The 22158-nt window shown below is 53.3% G+C and overlaps 1 protein-coding gene across 2 annotated transcripts in view; it reads right to left on the minus strand.

Moving 5' to 3' along the window:
- Window positions 1–22158, minus strand: part of STK10 (serine/threonine kinase 10) — an 85935-nt gene that overhangs the window by 61473 nt on the left and 2304 nt on the right. For both annotated transcript variants that reach the window (XM_081136657.1, XM_081136656.1), the window contains exon 2: window positions 4819–4983. In XM_081136657.1, coding sequence (XP_080992783.1) covers window positions 4819–4983 — 165 coding nt within the window. The remainder of the gene's footprint in view (window positions 1–4818; window positions 4984–22158) is intronic.

Genomic DNA, 22158 nt, shown 5'->3' on the forward strand with positions numbered 1-22158 from the left:
TGTGCTATAAATGGAAAACACACACTAGATTTGAGGGCTTAGAATGGAGAAAAAAAAAGTAAATTTTCTTATTAATAATTTTCACATGTCAGAATGATAGTATTTTTTATTTACTGGGTTAAGTAAATTATATTATTTAAATTATTTCAGTTGTTTCTTTTTGCTTTTTAATGTGGCTATTAGAAAGTTTATAATTACATATGTGGCTCACATTATCTTTCCATGGGGTGTGCTGGTCTAAAATAATTTGGGGTTTTTATTCCTCCCACTTGCACCATTTGATATTCCAAAGCAGAAGTGGTCATAAGGAACCAATGGAAGGATTTTGCAAAGATTACAAATCCTGGGAGAATATGAGTTAATCTTGTGGTGCAGTGAGTGACCTCCGCCCCATCCTGGGGGAGTCCCCTGGATGCCACGACTGGGGAAGGGGCCCAGGACCCTTGGGCAACAGCCAATTTTGCATCCTATAGCCCCGCCCCTGAGAGCAGACCCCAGGTCCAGGACTGGTTTTGTCAAAGGCACCCACACAGAAAAGCTGGCTCCTAGAGCCACACATGAGGCCTGGTCTTGGCCACAAGATGGGTCCAAGAACCATCCCACAGAAGCAAATATGACAAGGTTGGTGCATCCTTCAACCTTGTATCACAGAACGAGACTTCTCCCTTTCACACTTGTGCACATGTTGTCCCTCTACCTAAACTGCCCTTCCCTCTGGAGAACTCCTATGCATCCTTCAAGATCTAGTTCAAATGTTCTTTCCTCTGAAGCCTTTCCTGACCCAGTGATGTTCCCACATCCCATCTCCGGGCTTCTGGCCTCGTCTATTCTTACCACATCCTTATTGGCCTCAGTGCTTTTATTCTTGCTCCCTCAAATGTGATTTCTTTCTAAAACACACCATATGTCTCTTCCTTGGGGAAATTGCCACTGTGTCCCCATTACCTAAAACAGTAGTTCTCAAACTTAAGCAAGCATCAGCGTCATGTAGAAGGCTCCTTAAAACACAGATCGCTGGGCCCCACGCAGAGTTTCTGATCCAGCAGGTCTGGGCTGGGGCCTGATATTTTGCCCGGGGCTTGATATTTTGCATTTCTAACAAGGTCCCAGGTGCTGCTGCTGGTCCCAGGGCTGTACTTTGAGAACAGATAGAAAAGATCAAGTGCAAACTCTTCACCTTGGCACTCAAGGCCCTGTACAACACAACCTGCCCTCGTCTTTCACCAGGTGTGGCCCGAACCCTAGCCCATCCTTCATGCAAACATGCCATACCTTCTCCCCAACTCCACACCACTGCTGGCACTGTCCTTTCTGCCTGAAACCCTCTGTCCCTGCTGATCTACCCAGTTCTAGGGCCACCTCCTTGATTTCATAATGTCTAAAACCAAAGTCCCTCAAATGATATGGCACCTTTCAAGGTTTACAAAGTAGCAGATGTAGGCTGTGGGGTGGCCACAAAATAGGAGGGTAGGAAACTTCAGAGATAGCAGCAGCCCTGGGTGAGATAATACCAGCCTAAAGTGACAATTCAAGGACGGAAATTCTGCTGTATCTACTTAAACAACCTCAGACAGTCACAGTCTAGTTACAAAATGTCCTTTTTTCTCTATCTGGTTTTCCGGCTCTGCCACCTTCTAGCAGCGTGGCCTTGGGTGAGGGGTGGGGGACTCGGCGTCTCTGTTTCTCATTTTTGTCCGTGAGGTGGGGACAACCTCACAGAATGAACAAGGAACGACACGATGCAAGTGGAACTCACAGCGAAAGGCCTGGCGCACAGGACGCCCTCGGTTGGCTGTTGCATTATCTTTGGATGTGAGAAAGTAATGAACTCGGTACCCAGCCACAATCGGTAATGGGCACACATACATAAAAGATGTTTTTTTAATGGGTACATAATCAGCAGTCCCATAAAGGCTGTAGGGATGGACAGCAGGACGGATGGACAGGTCAGTGGATGGACGGGTGGTGGGTGGATGGGGAAACTCTTTGTAAATATCAAACGTGGCGCCGTAAGGCCGGTTCGATAACAGACACTTGAAAATCTTCAAAATCCTCCTAAAGAGGTTTTCAGGAAATGACACAAAAGTTCGAAGATGTCCATCAGAGCTGTTTATAACCAAAAAAATAAAAAGGAAGCGCCTAGATGCTCATCAGTAGAGAACAGCACAATCAGGAGACGGCATCTACAGAACAAAAACTAAAGATGCAGGTATTTCCCTGCTGACATGAAAAACTCTTCCGAATAGAGCTACATAAAAAGAGTTGAGCAAAAGGTAAAAAAAGTAACAGGTATGATACAAATTCATCCTTTTCAAAGAACTGTGGGTATGGGAGTGTGTATATACGAAGTCCAGGAAAACACATTCCAAGCGTTACCGGCAGTTATCTCTGGTATAAAATTTGGATGGTACGAACCGTTTTTTTTCTTTTGCCTTTTCACATATTCTCCTTTTTCTCCGATGACCATATATATCACAGCTGACTCATTTCTAAAAAATTGATTTGACAGAGAGAGGAAGGGGGAGAGAGCGAGAGAGAGAAATATACACTGATTTGTTGTTCCACTTGTTTATGCATTCATTGGCTGATTCTTTTTGTTTTTAACATGTCTATTGATTTCAGAGAGATGAAGGGAGAGGGAGAGAGAGAGAGAAATATCAGTGATGAGACAGTTGTCATTGATCAGCTGCCTCCTGCACGCCCCTGCTGGGGATTGAGCCCAAACACGGGCATGTGCCCTGACCGGGAATCAAACCACAATCTCCTGGATCCTAGGTCGATGCTCAACCCCTGAGTTAAGCTGGCCAGGCCACTGGCTAATTCTTGTATGTGCTCTGACCAGGGATCAAACCCACAAACTTGGTGTATCAGGACGACGCTCTAACCAACTGAGCTACCCAGCCAGTGCCCACAGTTGACTCGAACAATGCAGGGGTGAGGGGCGCCGACACCACACAGCTGAAAATCTGCTTATAAATTTTGACTCCCCAAAACTAATTAAACCAGTTTTCCCTTGATATCCTTGGGAACTGGTTCCAGGATCCCCGTGGATACCAACAGGCAAGGATGCTCAAGTCCCCTATATAAAACGGCGTAGAACAATGGGTAAGGTTGGCCCTCCACATGAGGCCTCAAGCCTGGGATTGAAAACAGTACAGGTATTTATTGAAAGAAATCCACGTAGAAAGTGGACCTGCGCAGTTCAAACCCGTGTTGTTCAAGGGTCCATTGTAATCATTTAATTTCTTAAAAGAAGGAAAAACATTTTAAAAAGCAGCTCTATGAATCAGGACAGAGGAATGGCCCTGAGTTGGCAGCAGCTTTATAGGCCTCAGCTGTGTAACCATAAGCAAGGGGCCTGCCCTCTCTGGACCTCTATCCCCTCCACTGGAAAAGATGACCAGTCTCCCTGCTCTGCTCACCTCTCGAGGTGCCTGGAGACCGTGGGTGAGGAGGGGCGTTGAAACCTGCAGCTGACACCAGATGGTGGTGGTTTTATCGCTCAGTGACACTCGGAGAACAAAGGGGAGTTGGCCTCTGTCGGGGGAGGGGGGCCACCAGTTTTAGGGGACAGAGCTCTGGGTGGGGCTGGGCGGCCAAGTTCTCACCCAACCCCACACACTGGTTCCCTTCATCCCTGTGAAATGAGAGGCATGAACTTCAACAGTGTTTCTAAACTCTCCTTTGGTTTCTGAGACATCAGGATCCTTTTTGCAAACTTCCTTGATAAGATCGGTAGTTCTATTCCTAAAAATCAGGCATTCTGTCCAAAAAAAAAAACAGCCAAGTGTGGGTCTATTTCCCATTATTCTTAATAGAAAAACTATAAGCATTACACATCAACTCCAAACTCCCCACTGTCTGCCTACAATGTAACTAAAACACAGTGACGCTCCTATAGCGGGACAGGAGGTGACACGCTTACAGCACCCACTCCTGACCCCCACAGCAGCACTAACAGCTGTCGGGACCGGGCTGTGCGCAGTAACATGAGCCGGCCGCCTCGGTCCCGCACCATCGTGGATGCCACCCAGCCCGCCCAGCCTGGAAACCTCGCAAAACATCCACCTGCGACCCGACAAGCCTTCCGACTGCCCCCAGGATACACTAGAGGCTTCTCCGGAACAGCATCTTGTTACAACTGTACTGAGCTTTGGGGATACAGAGACGTTGTTTTACATATAAAATATCGACTGAGAAAAGGTTTGGAAAGACTCAAACCTACTAGGAAGTCTGGGTTTTATAAACTGAGAGGCATTAAGACCAGGAGAAAGTCAGTGGGGGAGAGGTTGTGTGGGGCAGGACAGTCTGAGAAAAATCCCGGCACTCTGGAGAATGGGGGGTTGTTAAAGGGCTCCCCTCCTTAGTGCTGCCATTGAAAGAAATCCCCCTGTGGCAGCCACCACAGTGGTAGTAACGATTTTACTGCTACAAATACCAGCAGCCAACATTCACCCAACTCTCACCTGTGCCAGGTACTCCTCAAAGCACCCACCACGAATTAACTCGTTTCATCCCCATAACGACCTTCAAGCTAGGTACTGTTATCACCCCCATCTTACAGACGGGGAAAGTGAGGCCTGGACAGGAAAGAACCTGCCTAGGGTTATCCACCTTGTAAGCAGCAGAGCCCAGGATTCAAGGCTGGGCCAGAGAGCTTTAGTTCCTTCCTGCTCTCAACCAAAAGTGGGGAGGCTGTGCAGAAAGGGGGTGCGGGGGATCCAGAGTCCCCCCTACTTCCCTTTCTCCTTGCCCTCCAGGCAGATGCTGAGAAAGAGCCGAGGCCCTCAGGCCGGGCCGCGGGGGTGACGCCCTTACCCACAGCTTGCCGTCGTAGTAGTAGGCGCCCAGGAGCTTCACGATGTAGGGGTGGTCGCAGGTGGCCAGGATCTCAATCTCCACGATGTAGTCCTCCAGCTCCTCCTCACTCTTGGTCTCGATGACCTTGGCGGCGGCCAAGGCACCCGTCTCCTTGTTCTTGGCCTGCAAAGCAGAGGCACAGAAGGTGACCAAGGCGTGCTCGGGAGGACACTGGAGGGAATGGGGAGTGAGTGTTTAATGAGGGCAGAGTTTCCGTTTGGCGTGATGGAAAGCTCTGGAAATGGACAGCGGGGAAGGCTGGACAACACTGTGAATGTCCTTCAAGCCACTGCATTATACACTTAGAAATGGCTAAAATGTTCAACTTCGTGTTATACATATGGTACAATTTAAAAACCAAGAGCAAGAGAGAAATAACCGTGTAAATGACACAAGCAACTCCATCCACGGTGAGCCGGTGTCCACGGAAAGGGAGGGGAACCCACAGTCCCCTTGGGCAGCCCCGTGAGCCGCGGGGCTGCTGCATTCACCCAGCACGCGGGGCGGTCCCGGTGTTTAGGGAGAGCACCCTATCCTGCGACAGGGGCCCTGAAAGCGAGCTGCACCCCGGAGCCTCCAACAGCAATCTACGGAGAACAGGGTGCCCGGGGCCCCTGAGCAGCCGTGCTGGCCTCCACCAAGGTGCCTCCCTGGGGAGAGCAGCACACACCCCTCTGGCCTTAAAGGACAGCTGTGCCACCTGACCCACTAGAGATGCCCACTTGTGCACCAGGAACCCCGAGGATGACGATAGGAATTCATGTCAAGTCACATGATCACCACCGTAACCCGCACCACAGTGTCCCCATTCTACAGACAAGCAAGTCCAGGCTTGCAGAGGACATCTGGGTCTTCGGCTTCCAAGATTCTATGCACTGTCCCCTACTGTACACGGGCTCCGTCATCTCCAGAACTCAGACGCCTCCTGGATCAGATGCCAACAGACACTTCCGAGAGGTCCCAGGCCAGCCCTGCACAGGGACACCCTCCCCCTGGCCTCAGGGACCCCAAGGGCCAGCTGGGGAGACCCACCCTCTAGTGCCAGTGGGGAGACGGCGTGCTCCTGGGTGCAGAGTGGGAATTGGGAGCGGGTGCCGAATCTCGCCAGGAAGCCTTCTAGAAGGGAGTCACACCCATAGGCAATTTTTACACTCGTTTGCAAATTTATTCTCAGTTTAGGGACATGTTTCTGTTCATTGAGCTGCGAAGTCCACATTTATCACGGGGTGGCTCTGCATGGGACCTCGGTCTACACCTCAACACGGGCTAATCCATTCATCTCCCCAACAAGCCTGGATGCGGTGCTATTACTACCCCAGGCGCAGGGAAGGAGAGTGACAGAGCCGGGCCGCCTGCACTCCCGCGGCCGCCCTCCCCTCGTCGCCTGCTGGTCTAAAAAACCCTCCAGGAGCCCAGGTCAGGGCTGGAATGTCACGGGCAGCCATTCCCCGGGCTCAGTCCTTGTGCTGGAATTCACCCCGTGTCCTCTCCCCTGATTCAATTCTGAAAGCTCGCTCAGAGCCCCTTAACCCCCTCAATTAGGCGGTCAGGTCCCCCGCACTCTCACACACACCTGTAACGGACTATGTTCCTGCCTTTCACTGCTTTCTGATTTTCTCCTGCCACCGGACCATCAAAACATCCTTCCTCACTGTTCAAAGTCCTCTCCGAGCCCAGAAGAGCAGTTTAGACACTGCTCCTTCTCAGAGAGGAAGGCGGAGGGCTCCCCTGGCCGCGCTCCCCGGCCCCCAGCCAGAGGGCAGGCGCACTGAGCTGGCAAAGGCCACCCCTCCGCCAGTCACCTTTCACTCCCCGGGGCTGGCGCAGGAGGCTGCCTGCCACCTTTTTCTGGGTTTCCTTAAAAGGGATGTTTTCTCCTGGAGGTGGGGGAGGCCCAGGCAGGGTCCGTTTTCCAGGATTGCACACAACCTGCCTCGCCCGCCACCCTGAAGACAGCACTGACCAAGGGGCCGGGCCTGGCAGGGCTGCTGTGTTCACAGGGAGGGACCATGCTGCCCAGCACCTGGCTCAGATTCCACAGGCCAGTGCCGACCAGAAAGGGGTGAGCAGCAACCATGGCACAGCACACAGAGTGACTTGGCCAAAATTAAAGTCTTTACCAGCCCAGCAGTCCATCACCTTGAGGCCACAATCACGGCTGATAATAAAACAGCTGCCCCCGCTGGAGCTCTCGCCAGGGGCCAGGGCAGACCCTACGTGGACTCTCTCACCTCATCTTCCATCCAGTGCTCAGAGATAAATACTAGCATTCTCAATTTACAGATGCAGAAACTCAGATTCAGAGACACACAGTGATTTGCCTCAGGTCACACAGCAAGTGAGGGGTGAAGGCTGGATCCAAACAGCCGCCTGAGCTCTGACTCACTTCCCAGGAGGCCCTTCTGGGTGAGGGCCCAGTTCCCTGCTCTGGCTCCCTCTGCTAAAGATAAATGACAACCACAGCCAATAGCGTGCTTGGCAGCTGGGGACTACTGCAACTGCCAGAGTTTAGTCTGACCACAGGCCATTAAGGCAGGTGTGAGCCATGGTGTCCCTTCCCTGGAGGAGCAAGCTGAGGCTCAGAGAGGTATCAGGACCCACCCAGGGCTGCTCTTCAGTCTCCTGAGTCGTCGATGCACTAGGCTATTTGATCACTTATTGCCTACCCCTTCACTCACCATTACTTACATGCCCAGAGTAGTGTGAGGCACTTTTCTAGTGGAGAGTGTCCACCAAGAGGGGCATTTGTGGGTCGGATTCATGGCCCTCCCACAGCGGAACTCACACTTCCCGGATTTTTCTGCAACAGAGCCAACCCACCCTCATTCCAAGGCCCAAGATGCAATGGAGGGAATTCCACCCTTATCTCCAGACGTGGGTGGGTGACTCATCCTGGCTAATCAGAACACAGTGACTGCCTCAGGGAGGGATGTGATGGGGTCAGCCAATGAAATGCAACCTCAGAACAGCGCTGAGATGGTCCCAAGCCCTGCTGCAAGAGGCAGCCCTGGAGCTGCTGGGCTCTACATGCCCCCAAGAGGGGACTGAAAATGAAACAGCTGAGCCTAGAGTGAAGCGGCAGAGCCTCAAGGGGACATCACAGGACACTGATCCCTCCATTAGTTTTCACACCAAGGAGGTACTACTATTAAGAGCCTCATCTTACATATAAAAAAACTGATGCTCAGAGAGGTCAAGTCACTTGTCCAAGGTCACACAGGGCTGGGAGGTAAATTCAGGCCTGTGTGGATTCAAAGTCCACATTCCTGACCACTTTGCCAGAGATGCCTATACATTCTGCAAAGGGCCTCTCTGGGCCTCAGTTTCCCTCACTGCATAGTGGGAGGACGGGGAAGTGATGCCCAAGATCTCTGTGGTCTGATGTGAGGGCATCTTGGAGAGTGGGTGGGTCCTGGAAAGCTAAGGGTGGTCCAAGTGGACAGGGGACCCGTGGGAGGTGACAAGCATAAAGAACAAGCGGCTATCTGTGCACTCTGACGTCCGTCTCTCCCACCGGCTGAGGCAGGGCTGGGGTCCAGCGAAAGAAGGGGGAGCCCGCACCCAGCCCTCCGCTGCTGGCCTCAACCCACACCCTCGAGAGCACACACACAGTGGCCACTTGTGTTTTCTAGCCCAGGCACCTCTGTGGGAACAATCCTCCCCCTTGTGCGGCTGGGGGCCCAGCCTGGAGGAGGTGGGGACAGCCCTGCCTGCCGGGAGCCCTGCCCCACCCAAGGGGCCCAGCCAGGGGCTGGAGGCTTCCTGAAAGTCAACCACACTGTGGCAGCCAGTAGGGGACAACTCCCAGGCCCTCCCCTTCCCTCTTGGCTGCAGGCTGATCACTGTGTCCCCTGCCTCCTCCCCCAGGGAAAGAGCTGAGATCACAGAACTCAGAGGCCAGAAAGAACACTGGCCACACTCCTAAACCCCAGCTCCCCACCCCCATGCTGCAGATGAGGAAACAGAGTCCACAAAGGCGAAGGCAGTGACCAGGGTCCAATCTGCAGCAGCCGCCTTATCTGCAAAACAGAACACCGCCTGCCTCAAGCAGAGTGAACAAGAACTTGAGCCAAGAACCCACGGGGCCGGGGGTGGGGCACCTCAGGCCCGGGAGCTGGCAGAGGTGCCCGGAGAGGAGTCCTAAAGAGGGCAGCAGGGGAACTGGGCAGCATCCATCCCCCTGGACTCACAACTCCTGTTTCTTCTGGGAACCACCTCTCCTCACTCAGTCACAGCCAGCCGTTCAGACGTGCCATGTGATCCAAGGCAGGCCAGCAGGGCTGTACCTGTTAGTTCTTTGGTTTGTTTTGGGTACTGGGGGGTCTGGGTAAAGCAATCAGGAAAGAGGCTTTTTCTTTCTAGGAGGTTGCTCCACTGTTAGGATAAAGGCTGGAGGGTCTTGCAGCCCATTCTGCCACTTTCAGAGAGCGGCCTGAGGAGAGACCAAGACAGGGAAGCAGGGCCCACAGGTGGAGGAGGGCAGATGCTGAGGGTCTGCGAACACCTGGAGCCAGCTGTTCCGAAAGGCCGGATCCGCCCTTAGACTTTTCAGTTATGTGAGCCAATCAACTCCCTTCTGGACTTGAAACCACTGTCCACCAAAATGGAAATTAGCTCCCCACCTGCGGGGCTGTCCCGCAAATATTTACGGAAATACTTCTCCACGCAACACACATGTGACAAGGGCACCTTCACTCCCAAGTGCACCAAGACCTACAAAGTGCCCTTCACTGGGACCTCTCGGAGGGGCTGACCAAAAATTCAGGCCGGTCAGCAAAGGGCCACAGGCAAACAGAAACCGTGGGATTCTTCCGCCAAAAGAATCTTCCTCCAAAAAAGTGGGGATCATTTTACACGTATTAAACTAACAAGACCAGGGACAGCGACAACCTCCGGTGCTGGTGACCCACAGGCAGTACAATGGGAATACCGGGTCTGAGCAGCACCGAGCAGAATATAGGCAGATTATCTCGTTTAAAGACAGAAATTAACAATAGGTCTTAAGGGCCTTGAAAAGATCTCTGGAGCCTATTATCTATCCCTCATTCCTGATCATTTCAGGCTGGGACATAACTTCAAAAAGGACCACACACAAAATGGACCATGTTCACATCAGTCCGTAATAATCGCCAAAAAGTGGAAATAACCTTCACTGCAACTGTAAGACAGTGGTGGGATTGACTTGGTCAGATATTAAGCAACGCTTTAAAATGACAAATAGGAAGGTGATACAGTAATGAGAAAAAATAATTAAGCCATAATAAGAAGTCAGCAGAGCAGAATAATAAAATTATAGCTAAGTGATAACTTTGGGAAAACTGCACCTATGGACGGGGGCGAGCTGAAAACACAGCAGGAGGAATGCAGGTGGTTTTTAGGAGCTAATTTCACCCAGTGCCGTCTGGCCATCAGCCACAGGGGTCCCAGCGAGGACAGGCTGGGGTTGGGGCCCAGAAAGAGGCCACCTCATCCTGACCTCGTCTGCCCTCTCAGGAGCCCACCTGAGCCGCGCTGTCCAATACGGTGCCTACAGGCCACACTGTGGCCAAGTGAATTACCTGAAATTACACAACATTAAAATCTTAGTTCCCAGTTGCATCAGCCACATGACAGGTGCTTAATAACCACGAGTGGTTAGTGGCTACCACACCGAACACTCCCATCCCTGCAGCAGGTCCTCGCAGGCAGCTCCGCTCACGAGCTGCACCTGGTGAAAAACGCATTCTCACAATGGCGAGAGCATCTAGAACCCACTCCCGCGTTCCAGCCTCAGAAGCTGGCCTTTCTTTTTCTAGGGAAAAGCAAAGGGCTGGGTGCAGAGAGTAGGAGGCGGCTCGGGCGGGATCGCTTGCTAGTGACATCTCCTTAGCAACCCCGCGTGAGGAACGGCTTCCAGCTGACCTGTCAGATGAGCAGCCTGGGCGGGTGGGTCAGAGCCAAAGAATGGAGCAGTCAAGGCTAAAGGTTTCTATTTTCCCGTCCTCCTGATTCTGGACGGCTGTGCCAGCCATGTGTCAAATGTGGTTCAGTCCACTGGGAGCAAGGAGGGCTTGGTCTGGGTGCCAAAATATACAGCGGTGGTGCCCCTGCCTGGTGATGACTGCTGCCAATTGTGGGAAAGGCCTGGACTCTATTAATTAAGGAGGGAGAAAATCTGGCCCCAGAGGGAACCGGGGTCACAGCAGAACTGGCGACGTGCAGGGAAAGGGCAAGATGCAAGAGAGTAGTGTGAGGTCAGCACAGAGCCAGGACAGGTGGCGATGTGGCCGTGGTTCAGGTTCCCAAAGTGCCCCTGGTTGGCAGGCTCACGTCAGTCACAGAGGGGAGCCGCATATGCACCCCGGAGTGGCCTTCCAGAGGCTCGGGTCCTCGTAGGCCAAGGATACGGAAGGCCTGCCAGGCCCCCCGTGGTCTCTGGGGCAGGAGGAGCTTTTACCCAGGAGGAGCTCATGAGGTATGCAGAGGGACTGCCTGCCACCTCCTCCTACTGAAGAGAAGCTGAGGCCCAGGTAGAGAAGGTGGCTTTTCCCAGGTAACACAGCTAGGAAGTGGCTGGCAGAACTCGAACTCAGGTCTGGCTGGCTCTCTGCCCAGTGCTCTTTCCCCTCAGCAACCCATGAGAATAAACATCTCCAGGGGTCTCCTGCCCACCACATGCTGCATGTGCCAGTCCTCCTTCCCCATCTTTTCCTCCATTGCCTTCAACCAGGAACACTCCTAGGAGGAACCTTCAATGGCTCCCAGCTGCTGACACGATAAAGCCCAAACTCCCCTTTTTATCACAGACCACCTAGGGCCACAGTCATTTGTGTTCAGATTTTCTCTCTGACCTGGCTGTGAGCTCAGAAAGGCTAAGCCCATGTCTGATTCATTCTAGGCTGCCCCACACGCCTGGCACAGAAGAGCCGGTGGATAGATGGGAGCAAGGGACGGCGGGTAAAGGGGAAGAGGGGAGAATGGGTGGGCAGACAGGCAGGCGGGTAAGTGGATGGATAGATGTGTGGGAGGATAGTGGATTCATACATAGGCGGGTGGGTGGATGGGTGGATGGGTGGGTGGATGGATGGGTGGAAGGGTAAATAGATGGGTGGGTAAATGGAAGGGTGGATGTGTGGAACGATGGGTGGGTGGGTGGATGGATGGGTGGATAGTTGGATGGGTGGGTAGGAAGATGTCTGGGTGGACAGACAGATGGGTGGATGGGTAAATGATTGGTGGTTGTAGCTCCTTGCAAACAGAGAAATGGGGCCCTCCACACAGGAAGGGAAAGAAAAGTGACAAGAAGCCCACTTTCTCAACGCATCCAGATTCCTGACTCTCCAGCTGTTCTCTGGTTTTGGAAGATGGGCCCTCTTCATCGTGGATAAGCCAAAGGCCTTGGCGGGGCCAGGACACACACAGTTAACGAGCCCTGCCAAGGGGACAGAAACCACCCGATCAATCATCGCCAGGGCCAAGTTTCAGCTCAGCGACAACAGAGACGGCTGGGTTTCAGAACAAGCGACACTGAAGGATGAGAAAGATTACGAAGCACAAAAGCAGAGGGGTGACAGGGCTTCCAAAGATGGCATTTAATACCCTCTCCCTTGGGAAGGAGGGGCCTGGCGAGCCGGCATGGCCCTGCAGGGAAACGCCGAGCCACACAATCCTTCAGGGCCAGCAAATAAAAACTAAAACCCAAACAGGATTGGCCCCAAAGGCATCAAATCCGGCCCTTGGCTGAAAACCCAGACAACCTGTCCAACTTGGCCGGGGATGTGGGAGCCGGCAGATCTCAGCTCTTCCAAAGTGGCGAGGAACCCAAGCCCCGTATCACTGATAAAGGAGCTGAGAGAGGTGCTCCCACCTTTGCTGGTGCTGAGTCATCACGCAGGAGGGCGGCTGGGGTCGAGGGCACGGAGGAGGGAGAGGAGGAAGCCCCTCACCCAGGCCTGTGCTCCCAGGCGCGTCAGGCACCGCGGGGCTTCCCTCCCCAACCCTCCCCACCACCCGGGGCCGAGGCTCTCAGAGCCCTGCCTTCGGGCAGCCCCAAACCTCAGAAATTAAGGTTACTCAGTGTTTTCCATCAACAGCACCTTTTGTCCTTTTTTTTACTGTTCTATTAAACAACATGTACACATTAGGAGAGTCTTCAAAACAGAACGGGACAAAGGAGAAAAACCAGTCACAGTCCCCTGAGCATCTGGGAGCACCTCCTCCCAGTATTCCTCCGGTGGAGGTACCCAGACCTGTCCAGCAATCCCGCCCTGCGCTTCCCAGCTGTGTGGCCCCAGGGGTCCTGTGTCACCTCTCTGTTCCTGACTTTCCTACTTCCTATGATCAAGACGTAAGCAGTTCCTGCCTCAAGGGCAGTCGAAAGCCCTCCCCCAGTCGACCTGTGAAAGATGCTAGCGCAGGGCTGGGCCGCAGTGAACGCCCCATACACGCTCACTCACTTGGCTCTCTCCCCACTTTAAAAAATGGGGTTCACCTAGACACACTGACTTGTCATTTTCCCGTTATTTAGCAGCACGTTACCAAAAGCCCTTCAATCACGGAACACTTCCACAGCATCGCCCACAGCAGCCCTAGACCGTGCCCGACTGGCGGGTCCACCGCAGAGCTGACCAGCCCCCCACTGTCTGGTCCTCAACACTGATCACACGGTTCTGCATCCAGAAGCCTGGGACCTGACTGGCCTGTTGCCAGATGGCTCTCCAATGGCTGGTCACACAGGCAAATCCCCTGTCCTCGTGCCCTGGCTAACACTGGGTATACACTAGCTGGGAAGCTGAGCTCGGCCAGTTCTGCTGCATCCTGGCTGTGTGTCCTTGGGCACTGTCGTCATAAGATCACAGGAAAGACACCCATGTCCCAGCCGTGGCCAGGTAGCTCAGTTGGTTGGAGCACCGTCCTGATACGCCAAGGTTGTGGGTTTGATCCCCAGTCAGGGCACATACAAGAAGCAACCAGTGAATGCACGGACAGGTGGAACAATGAACTGATATCTCTCTCAAGTCAATTTAGAAAAATAAAATTAAAAAACAAAGACACCAATGTCCCACTGATGAGAACTATTGTGTTACCTCATTTTGCAGAAAAGGAAACCCAGACCCCTCTAGAGGGGTGACGTCACTTGTCCAAGGTCACGCAGCAAAGACAGTGGCCGAGCTGGGACTTGTGGGATGAAGGAGCATCACGAAGTCAGAGCCTATGAGGGTGGCTCTTGTGGGAGGTGCAGGTGCCTCAGGTGTCCTGAGGGGCACCCTACTGGCCATGGTGGCCAGCCCTGCAGACAGATCAGAGGTGGCACTGGCCCATCCCTCATTACCGGAGGCACACCACTCCCCTCTCCTCGCCCCAGTGATGGTTTCTTGTCGCCTCAAAGTGGAGGTGGGGCGGTGAGTGTGCCAAGGAAGGAGGCTTGAGAAGGAGCTCAGGCCACCCGTGTGGTCCCAGAGCCTACCAGGAGGCAAATCAGAGGCAGGAAGCATCTCAGGACTAACAGGGACACCTGCCAGCTCTGGCGGGTCACCGCCTCAGCAGGACAAAGACAGCTTTGATGGTGGCAGCCTCAGAGGGCCCAGAGCCGGGCCTGGGCTGCCAGACAAGTGAGGCCGGAGCTTTCCAGGAAGACGGGCAAAGGGGGACAGGGCCCAGAGCTGTCGTCTCCCTCCAGGGCATGAATGTCACGCTTCCGGCCGCCCAGAGTGGCCTCGGCTACCCTGATGACCGTCCATGGGACAGGCAGAGCTGAGGCTACCCTTCCCTGGCAGTGAACTTCTCAAGGGCTGGATGCAGCCGTCATCTTCGCTGGATCACGCTCACCTAACACAGCGAGAGAGCAAGACGTTTTCAGCTGATCACAGGAAACTGACACACGGTGTCTATCCAGGAGCAGCCTCCTGGGCATCTGCCTGTCACTCCTCAGGAAGCCAGGCCATCCAGTCAACAGTGGTCACCACACGATGACAATGACAGTTGCATCAACTTATCTTCCCTCTGCGCCGGGCACCGCATCCAGGGCTGGCCACAGGTCTGTCTTTCTACAGGGAAACACTGATCTTCATTTTACAGCTAAAGCTACTGAGGTTCAGAGAGGTGAGGTGACTTCCCCAAGGTCACACAGGAAGCAGGCGGTGAAGCCCGAGGGAAAAACTCAGAACTGATTCCAGAGCCTGGGCTCATAATCACAGCCCTGGGCCGGCCTGGGGGGGCAGGAAGGCGGGTCAGGAATTTACTGCTCATTGACGGTCCATTCATTCAGCAGAAACTGGCCCGGGAGCAGGCCCCTTTCCACAAAAGATGAATAAATGATAACACCCTGCCCTCGGGGACCTTACCTCTCCCAAAGAGGAAAGAAAATAAACAAGGAAACACACAAGAAAATCCCAGCTTGTGACAGGAGCGCCGGAGGACAGAGGCAAGGAGCTGTCACCATGGTCCGGAGGGGTGGGGGCAGGGCTCCCTGAGGAACGGACCTGTGAGCTGAGCCCAGCCGCGCAGAGTCCTGGGAAGAGATGGCAGGAAAAAGGCCCGCAGAGAAGGGCCCGCAGCCTTCCACTCCCGGCGGACCCCCTCCCCCCCCACTGGACAGAGGCTGGTTAGAGTTAACGCTTCAGTCGCCAGCACAGTGGTTAACACTGGGGTCTCGGGGCCGAAATTCTGGCTCTGGTATAGCTGCTTGTTAGCAAGAAAGAAGCAAGTAAGCTATGGAGGAAGGAAGGGGGAAAAAAGGTATGTAGCAAAGGGGAGAGCAGAGAAAAAGGAGAAGAGAAAGACAGGGTGGGGAAGTAGAAGGTGAGTGCAGTGCAGGGACAGAGGGGGAGGGAGAGGGGGCGAGGGGGGAGAGGGGGCAGCTGTTTGGTGTGTGTTCCCCCAGCCCCACTCGCAGCACCCAGGGGTGCTCAGCACCTTACATGCTGTGGCACAGCAGCCCCACACCCACCAGGGCCCCAGGAGCACCCAGCTTCCCCACCCTGGTACCCGCCCCCTCCCCCTGCCACTTCCTCTGCTAGCCCTGCCTGTCCCCCTCACCACTTCCTCTGCCGGAGAGGCCACCGCCGCCATCAGGGGCTCAGCCCCAGCTGAGGCTGCAGCAGGCCTGGCAGGAAGGGCCACAATCCTGCGCACAGAAACACCAAGGCTATAGGGGGACACCTCAAAGAAGTGACCCTGGGCCCTCTCCTCACAATAAGCCCCTCATCTTCCCCTCCATTCTGGCGGGGGTTTTGGTTTTGGTTTTTCTGAGAGTGAGAGAGAGAGAGAGAGAGAGAGAGAGAGAGAGAGAGAGACTGACTTCCATTCGTTGCTCCACTTATTTATGCATTCATTGGTTGATTCTTGTATGTGCCCCGCCTGGGGATCAAAACCTGCAACCTTGATCATATCAGGACAATGCTCCAACTGAGCTACCCCGCCACAGCTTTCCCTCCATTCTGTACACAGAAAAGGCCCAGGCTCCTGGCTACAGAGATCTGGGTTCAAGTCCCAGCCTTGTCACAAAATAGCTGTGTGACCCTTTGCAAGTCACTGTACCTCTCTGGGCCTATGCTTCATCGGGTGTGAAGTGAGGCTACTAATCCCTGCCTTTCATGGGCTCGTAGAGGTAAAGTTATGGACAGATAAGAATGGAGCAAAAATCAACTGCCTACTCGTTTATTTCATTCACCCTGGAACCCACAGCGCCTGGCACGCAGTAGGTGCTCAATTAATAACCCTAATAACTAACACACGAGCTTTTCCAGTGTTCTAGGTCAAGTGGTCTGTCTGGGTCATTTCATACTCTAACAACTCGATGAGGCCACTCCTACAGCCATTTTGCAGCTAAAGAAACTGAGGCACAGGTAAGTCATTTTCTCATGGCCACACAACCCACGAGGTAGAGCCAGGTTTTAACTCTGGGCCCTCACCCCGTTCCTGTGCGATCTCCGACCCTGAAAAACGTGAGCTTCCCTTCCCGCCTCACCTCTGCTTCTTTCCTCCTGAGTCCCATGCCCAGCTCTCTAGAATCTTCCATGCCTCCCACCCACACGCCACATCTCATTCTCAGCCAGTTGCCTTCCATCAGTCACTTTCCCTCCCTGGGCTCTGACTTGGGCCCCAACCACAGCTCTGGCCTTTCTTCTCACCACTGCCTGCTGCAGCCACCAGGGCATGGCCACTCGGACTAAGGCTTCACTCATCAATGGCCTTGGGCAGCCAGGAAACCTAGGCATCCCCCAATTATCTAGGCAAGCCACTCCTCCCTCTGGTGATCACCCAGAGAGAGCTCCCCTCTAACACTACAGGAGGTGACCAGGTCAAGCCTAGGAGCTTGAGGCAGGCCAGCCATTAGTTGAGCTTAAAACTGTCACATCTAAATTCCTTGGCTTGGCATTCAAGGCCCTCTTGACTTGGCCCTCAAATATTATTCTAGTTCTGGCCCTGCCTGGCCAGGACCCCCAGGCTAGGCCCAGCTTCCACACCTATTGGCCACTGGGCTTGAGAAGGCAGCAGAAACATGTAGAGTGAGCTGGGGGGAGGGGAGAAGGTGGGAGTGACCAGGAGAAGCCAGATCTGCACTGCCTGGTACAGTAGCCACAGGTAACTTTTGAACCCCTGAAAAGTGGCTTGTCCAGACTGAGATGTGCCCTAAAGGAAAAACACACACACAGATTTCAAAGGCTTACTACAAAATAAGAATATTAGCTATCTCTTTCATTCCATATTGATTACATGCTAAAATGATACTACTTTAGCCTGGCTGGTGTGGCTCGGGGGTCAAGCATCTACCTGTGAAGCCTGGAGGTCACAGCTGGATTCCTGGTCAGGGCACATGCCAGGGTTGTGGGCTCGGTCCCCAGTGGGGGGCATGTGGGAGGCAGCCAACCAATGACTCTCATCATTGATGTTTCTAGCTCTCTCCCTCTCCCTTTCTCTCTCTGAAAATCAATTAAATAAATAAATATATAATTTTTTTTTTAAATGATACTACTTTAGATACCCTGGGTTAACAACAATGTACTATTAACATTCATCTCTCCAGTTTCTCTCCTGGTTGGAATGAGGCTACTAGAAACTTTTAAGCATGTGTGGCTTGTGTTCCGTTTCCCTTGGACAGCGCCGGCCTGGAAGCTGCTCCGCAGTCCCTGCAGATGTGGCCCCACAGCCCCACGGGCCATAGTACCAGCTTCTCTGATCTTTCCAGAGAAGACAGAAATCTGGGGTTTTATGTGAAGTCCCCTAATGTCAAAATGCTGGCAGCCATTCCGAACTTGGTTCAGCCACATGCGAGCCACACAAACCCATCCGAAGGTCACACCAGGCTCAAGGGCCACCCAATTGGCAACCTCAGGCCTCACTGTCCAGTCTCTCCTGGCCCAGGCTTCCTGCTCTCTAAAACTTTCTGTCACCATCCCACCCACCCCACCCAGTAGAAGTCTTCCCTACTCACACAAGCCCTGTCTTTGTAGGACACTCTCTCTCACCCCAGCCGACCCTGACCTTCCTCTGCCCTCCCCCACGTGGCAGTGAGAGCATCAGGGGAAGCCGCAGGCCCTTACGGGCACCTCCTATGGGCCATCGCTGTGCCCGCGGGTTAATTCTCACAGCAGCTCTGTGGGTGAGCAGCAGTCTCAGCGCCACCATACACGAAAGGAAGCTGAGGCTCAGAGACAAGCCGCTCGCCTGATGTCACGCAGCTGCTGAGTGGGACAGCCGGGATTCGAACCCCGGTCTACCTGGCCGCAAGTCTTTGATTGGACACCCAGGGACCGGACACACAGAGGTGAGCAAGCGCTGTTTGTGGAACTGAATCGAGGCATGTTCGTTCGTTTGAGGCAGTGGCGCTCGACTGGTGCGATTTTTGCCCTCCAGGGGGCATGTGGCGGTGTCTGGAGACATTTCTGGCTGTCGCAGGTAAGGATGGGGGGAGAGGATGCTGGCACTGGCGGTACTTCCAGTGGGTAGTGGCAGAGATGCGGCTAACAGCCCACACTGCACAGGATGACCCTCGCAGCGAAGAACTACCTGCCCCAAACAGTGCCAAGGTGGGGAAGGCCTGGTGCAAGGAACAAGCTACAAACTTCAGTATTGGTGCCTCGTCTCATTAAGCAGCAGAAACTGGCCAGGACCTTCTCTGTGGATACCAAGCGCAACAGCCATAAACTATCTTCCTTTCCTGCCCACCTCCTAAGTGCGGGGCAGGTGCTCGATGTATCACCTCCTCAGACCTCCCTAATTCTCCAAATTATCACCTCCATTTACAGTCAAGAGCTGAGGCTCAGAGGCGGAGGTCACCTGCTTGGGGTTGAAACCCAGATCTTACTGAGCCCCAGTTTCCTCCCTTAAGCCCCTTGCTCCACTGCCCTCAGCTGGACTGTTTTCTGGGGGCCACCCCTGGGGATTCCCCCCTAGCCCAGGAACCTCAGGAGGCCAGGGGGCCCTGGTGAGCGGGCGGAGGGCTGGGACTCCAGTTAGCCCGCTAGCTCACTCCACCCTGACCTGCTCTGGAGCCAGCTGGGACAAGTCCCGTGTGGCAAGCGCTCAGTCAGCCTCTCGGCACCCAAGCCAACCCCCCAGGCGGGCGACATCCCCAGGAAGCTCAGGCCACCTTGGTTTCAGGACCGAGCCAGGAACCCACTCACAATAGCATGGACTTCTGTTTAAAAACACCAGGCTGAGCGGAAATAAGGTTACTGACTGGGGCCAGATCTCTTTCCGGAGGAGGAGGGGGCACACTGGACGGAAACAGGGCTTGAAAACTGCTAGGGGGGGGGAGGGGAGGGGAGGGGAGGGGAGGGGAGGGGAGGGGAGGGGAGGGGAGGGGAGGGGAGGGGAGGGGAGGGGAGGGGAGGGGAGGGCCCTGGTGGGAGGCAGGAGGCAGGAGGCCTCCCACCTCATGGCACTTCTCTTTTGTCTGAACAGGGCAGCAGGGCAGGATGTGGCCCTCGAAGGATGTGGGTTAACAGGGAGCTGGAGGGTACCTGAGGTCCCCGGTCCCCATCAATGTACAGTCACCTTGGCTGGAACATGTAACTGAAAACCCCAATTCTGTCCCAGCACCACTGGGGAACAATTTCATCCAAATGCTAAATTCGCACCTGCTAATGTGCAGTCCTGTCTTCCAGAAACACAAGGCGGATGCAGAAAACCGCACCCAGCAGAACTGAGCCGAAAAGGGTGCCCAAAACACACGGGCACACACTTTCAACATCTGTCCACCACTCTGAGCCACACCCCTCCACATCTGGGGACCCGTCTGACTCCCCGCCTGACTTCAGGCCTCCCTCCTTCCTCCCCTGCAACCCTACCCATGCCTATCGCCACAGACAAACCCTGAGGTCTTTTGTTGTTGTTAACCCTCACCCCAGGATATTTTTTTCATTGATTTTTTTAGAGAGAATGGAAAGGGGGGAAAGACAGAAAGAGAGAAACATCGATGTGAGACACACCTTGACTGGTTGCCACCTACACGTGCCCTGACCAGGGCTGGGGATCGAGCCCGGAATCGAGGTATGTGCCCTTGGCTGGAATCAAACCCAGGACCCTTTTGTCCACAGGCTGACGCTCTAACCATGGAGCCAAACCAGCCAGGGCCCTGCAGGTCTGGAGGGCACAGTATTTGTTGCAATTTTTTTGTATTTCTTATCCACAAAACTTGTATAAAAGTGTGCAACTGTTTCTTTTAGGTTATCTTTTTTTTAAAAACATGCTCCACCCTGGTTGGGTAGCTCAGCTGGTTAGAGCACAGTCCTGATATGCCAAGGTTGCAGGTTCGATCCCTGTCAGGGCACATACAAGAATCAGCCAATGATGCCTAAATAAGTAGAACAAATTGATTTCTCTCTCCTCTCTCTCTCTCTCTCTCTCCCCCACCCCTTCCTCTCTAAAATCAATAAAAACATGTTTTTAAAATAATGTTTTTCATATACCCCCAATTTTGCAAACTCATAAACTTTTTAAAAGGTTAAAGACAACATAAGATCAAAACCCAAGGGATTTTCAAGAAGCGGAAAACCCTCCAAGGCCTGCTAACCCAGCTTCTCGCGGGCACACTCCGCCTGTGTCGGTCACGTGCACGTGTACCTGCTTCACCAGCTGCTACGACAGCAAGCACCAAACACTTCCTCCCCTCTCATGTCTTCAGAATAAAGATTCTTTTTAAGGGCAAGAATTTTGAAACCACGTAGCTTGTGAACTTTACTTTGTATCTAGCAATGAACTAGAAGTGACTTGCTTTTGAAATTAATTTGCAGCTGCATGAGGATTAGGTAAGAATGAGCTTGACTTTGTTCAAAAATCAATCCTACCCTCTTCTTTGTTCTCCTGAGGCTCACTGATGGCTTATCAAGCAGAAGAGGGGCTTCAGGCCTTCAGGCTGCTAACATTTAGGCTTTGAGCCTGGCAAGACTTTCATCAGATCTGTAATCAGAGTCCAACAAATTAAGAAAGTCCTCAGGAAAGCAGTTGCCACCAAGGCCACCAGGATCTGCCGGTTCTAGAACAGGGAGAGAAATAGTGCTGGCCACCACTTCCCCAGCTCACAGTCAACTGGTGCCCCAGGCGCCATGTCAAGATGCGAACTGGGGTCTTAGCCATAACCTAGATGGGACCTCCCTCCTGCACAGCCCCAGTGGCCAAGCAGGAAACAATGAAGTTCCGGCTGGATTCATCTTTAGTAAGGCAACACCTGCTTCACCTTCAGCTCTAAGGGGCTCAGTCAGAGCATTTTTCCAAGGTTGGAGGCCTGATAGACAGGGATCTCTGACCCAGGATGGGTCTTCCTCAGCTGGCAACTAAGGGAAGTGACAAACTGAAACCCAGAGCCTTGGGTTCTGGCCCTTTCCTCTCTCTGGACCTGGTTATCCCAGCACATAACACAAAGTTGGGTTAGATCAGAGGGTCACACACTAAGGTCAGACAGGTAATATAATAAATTGTCCAGGTGTATCAGCCATCACACAGCTCTCTTAGTCCAGCTTTCCCTTGTCTTAATGATGGGAAGGTGGAGGGGAAGGGGCTGTGATGTAGCCAGTTCACAGCTTTGAGAACCAGACTCACTTTAAAAGGAGTTTACAGGCTCTGAAGAGCCAGGAGACAAAATAACTTGTGAATCAGATGAGCCCCTTTGTATGAAACTTCAGAGTCGCAGGGGAGTTTTACAGGGCTGAGGCGGGAGGAAATGACAACTGAAACTGTCAAGGGGAAATCTTACCAGCATAAAAGCAAAGTTCTGCATTTAGGTTTGAAAGAAAATGAACCAGGATATGAAGCCAGGATACACTGGGGGAGAGGGACAAGACTGTAATGGAAAGCTAGCCCCTAACAGAAAAAACC

This window comes from Miniopterus schreibersii, assembly GCF_964146895.1.
Source record: "Miniopterus schreibersii genome assembly, chromosome: 4".
Lineage (NCBI taxonomy): Eukaryota > Metazoa > Chordata > Mammalia > Chiroptera > Miniopteridae > Miniopterus > Miniopterus schreibersii.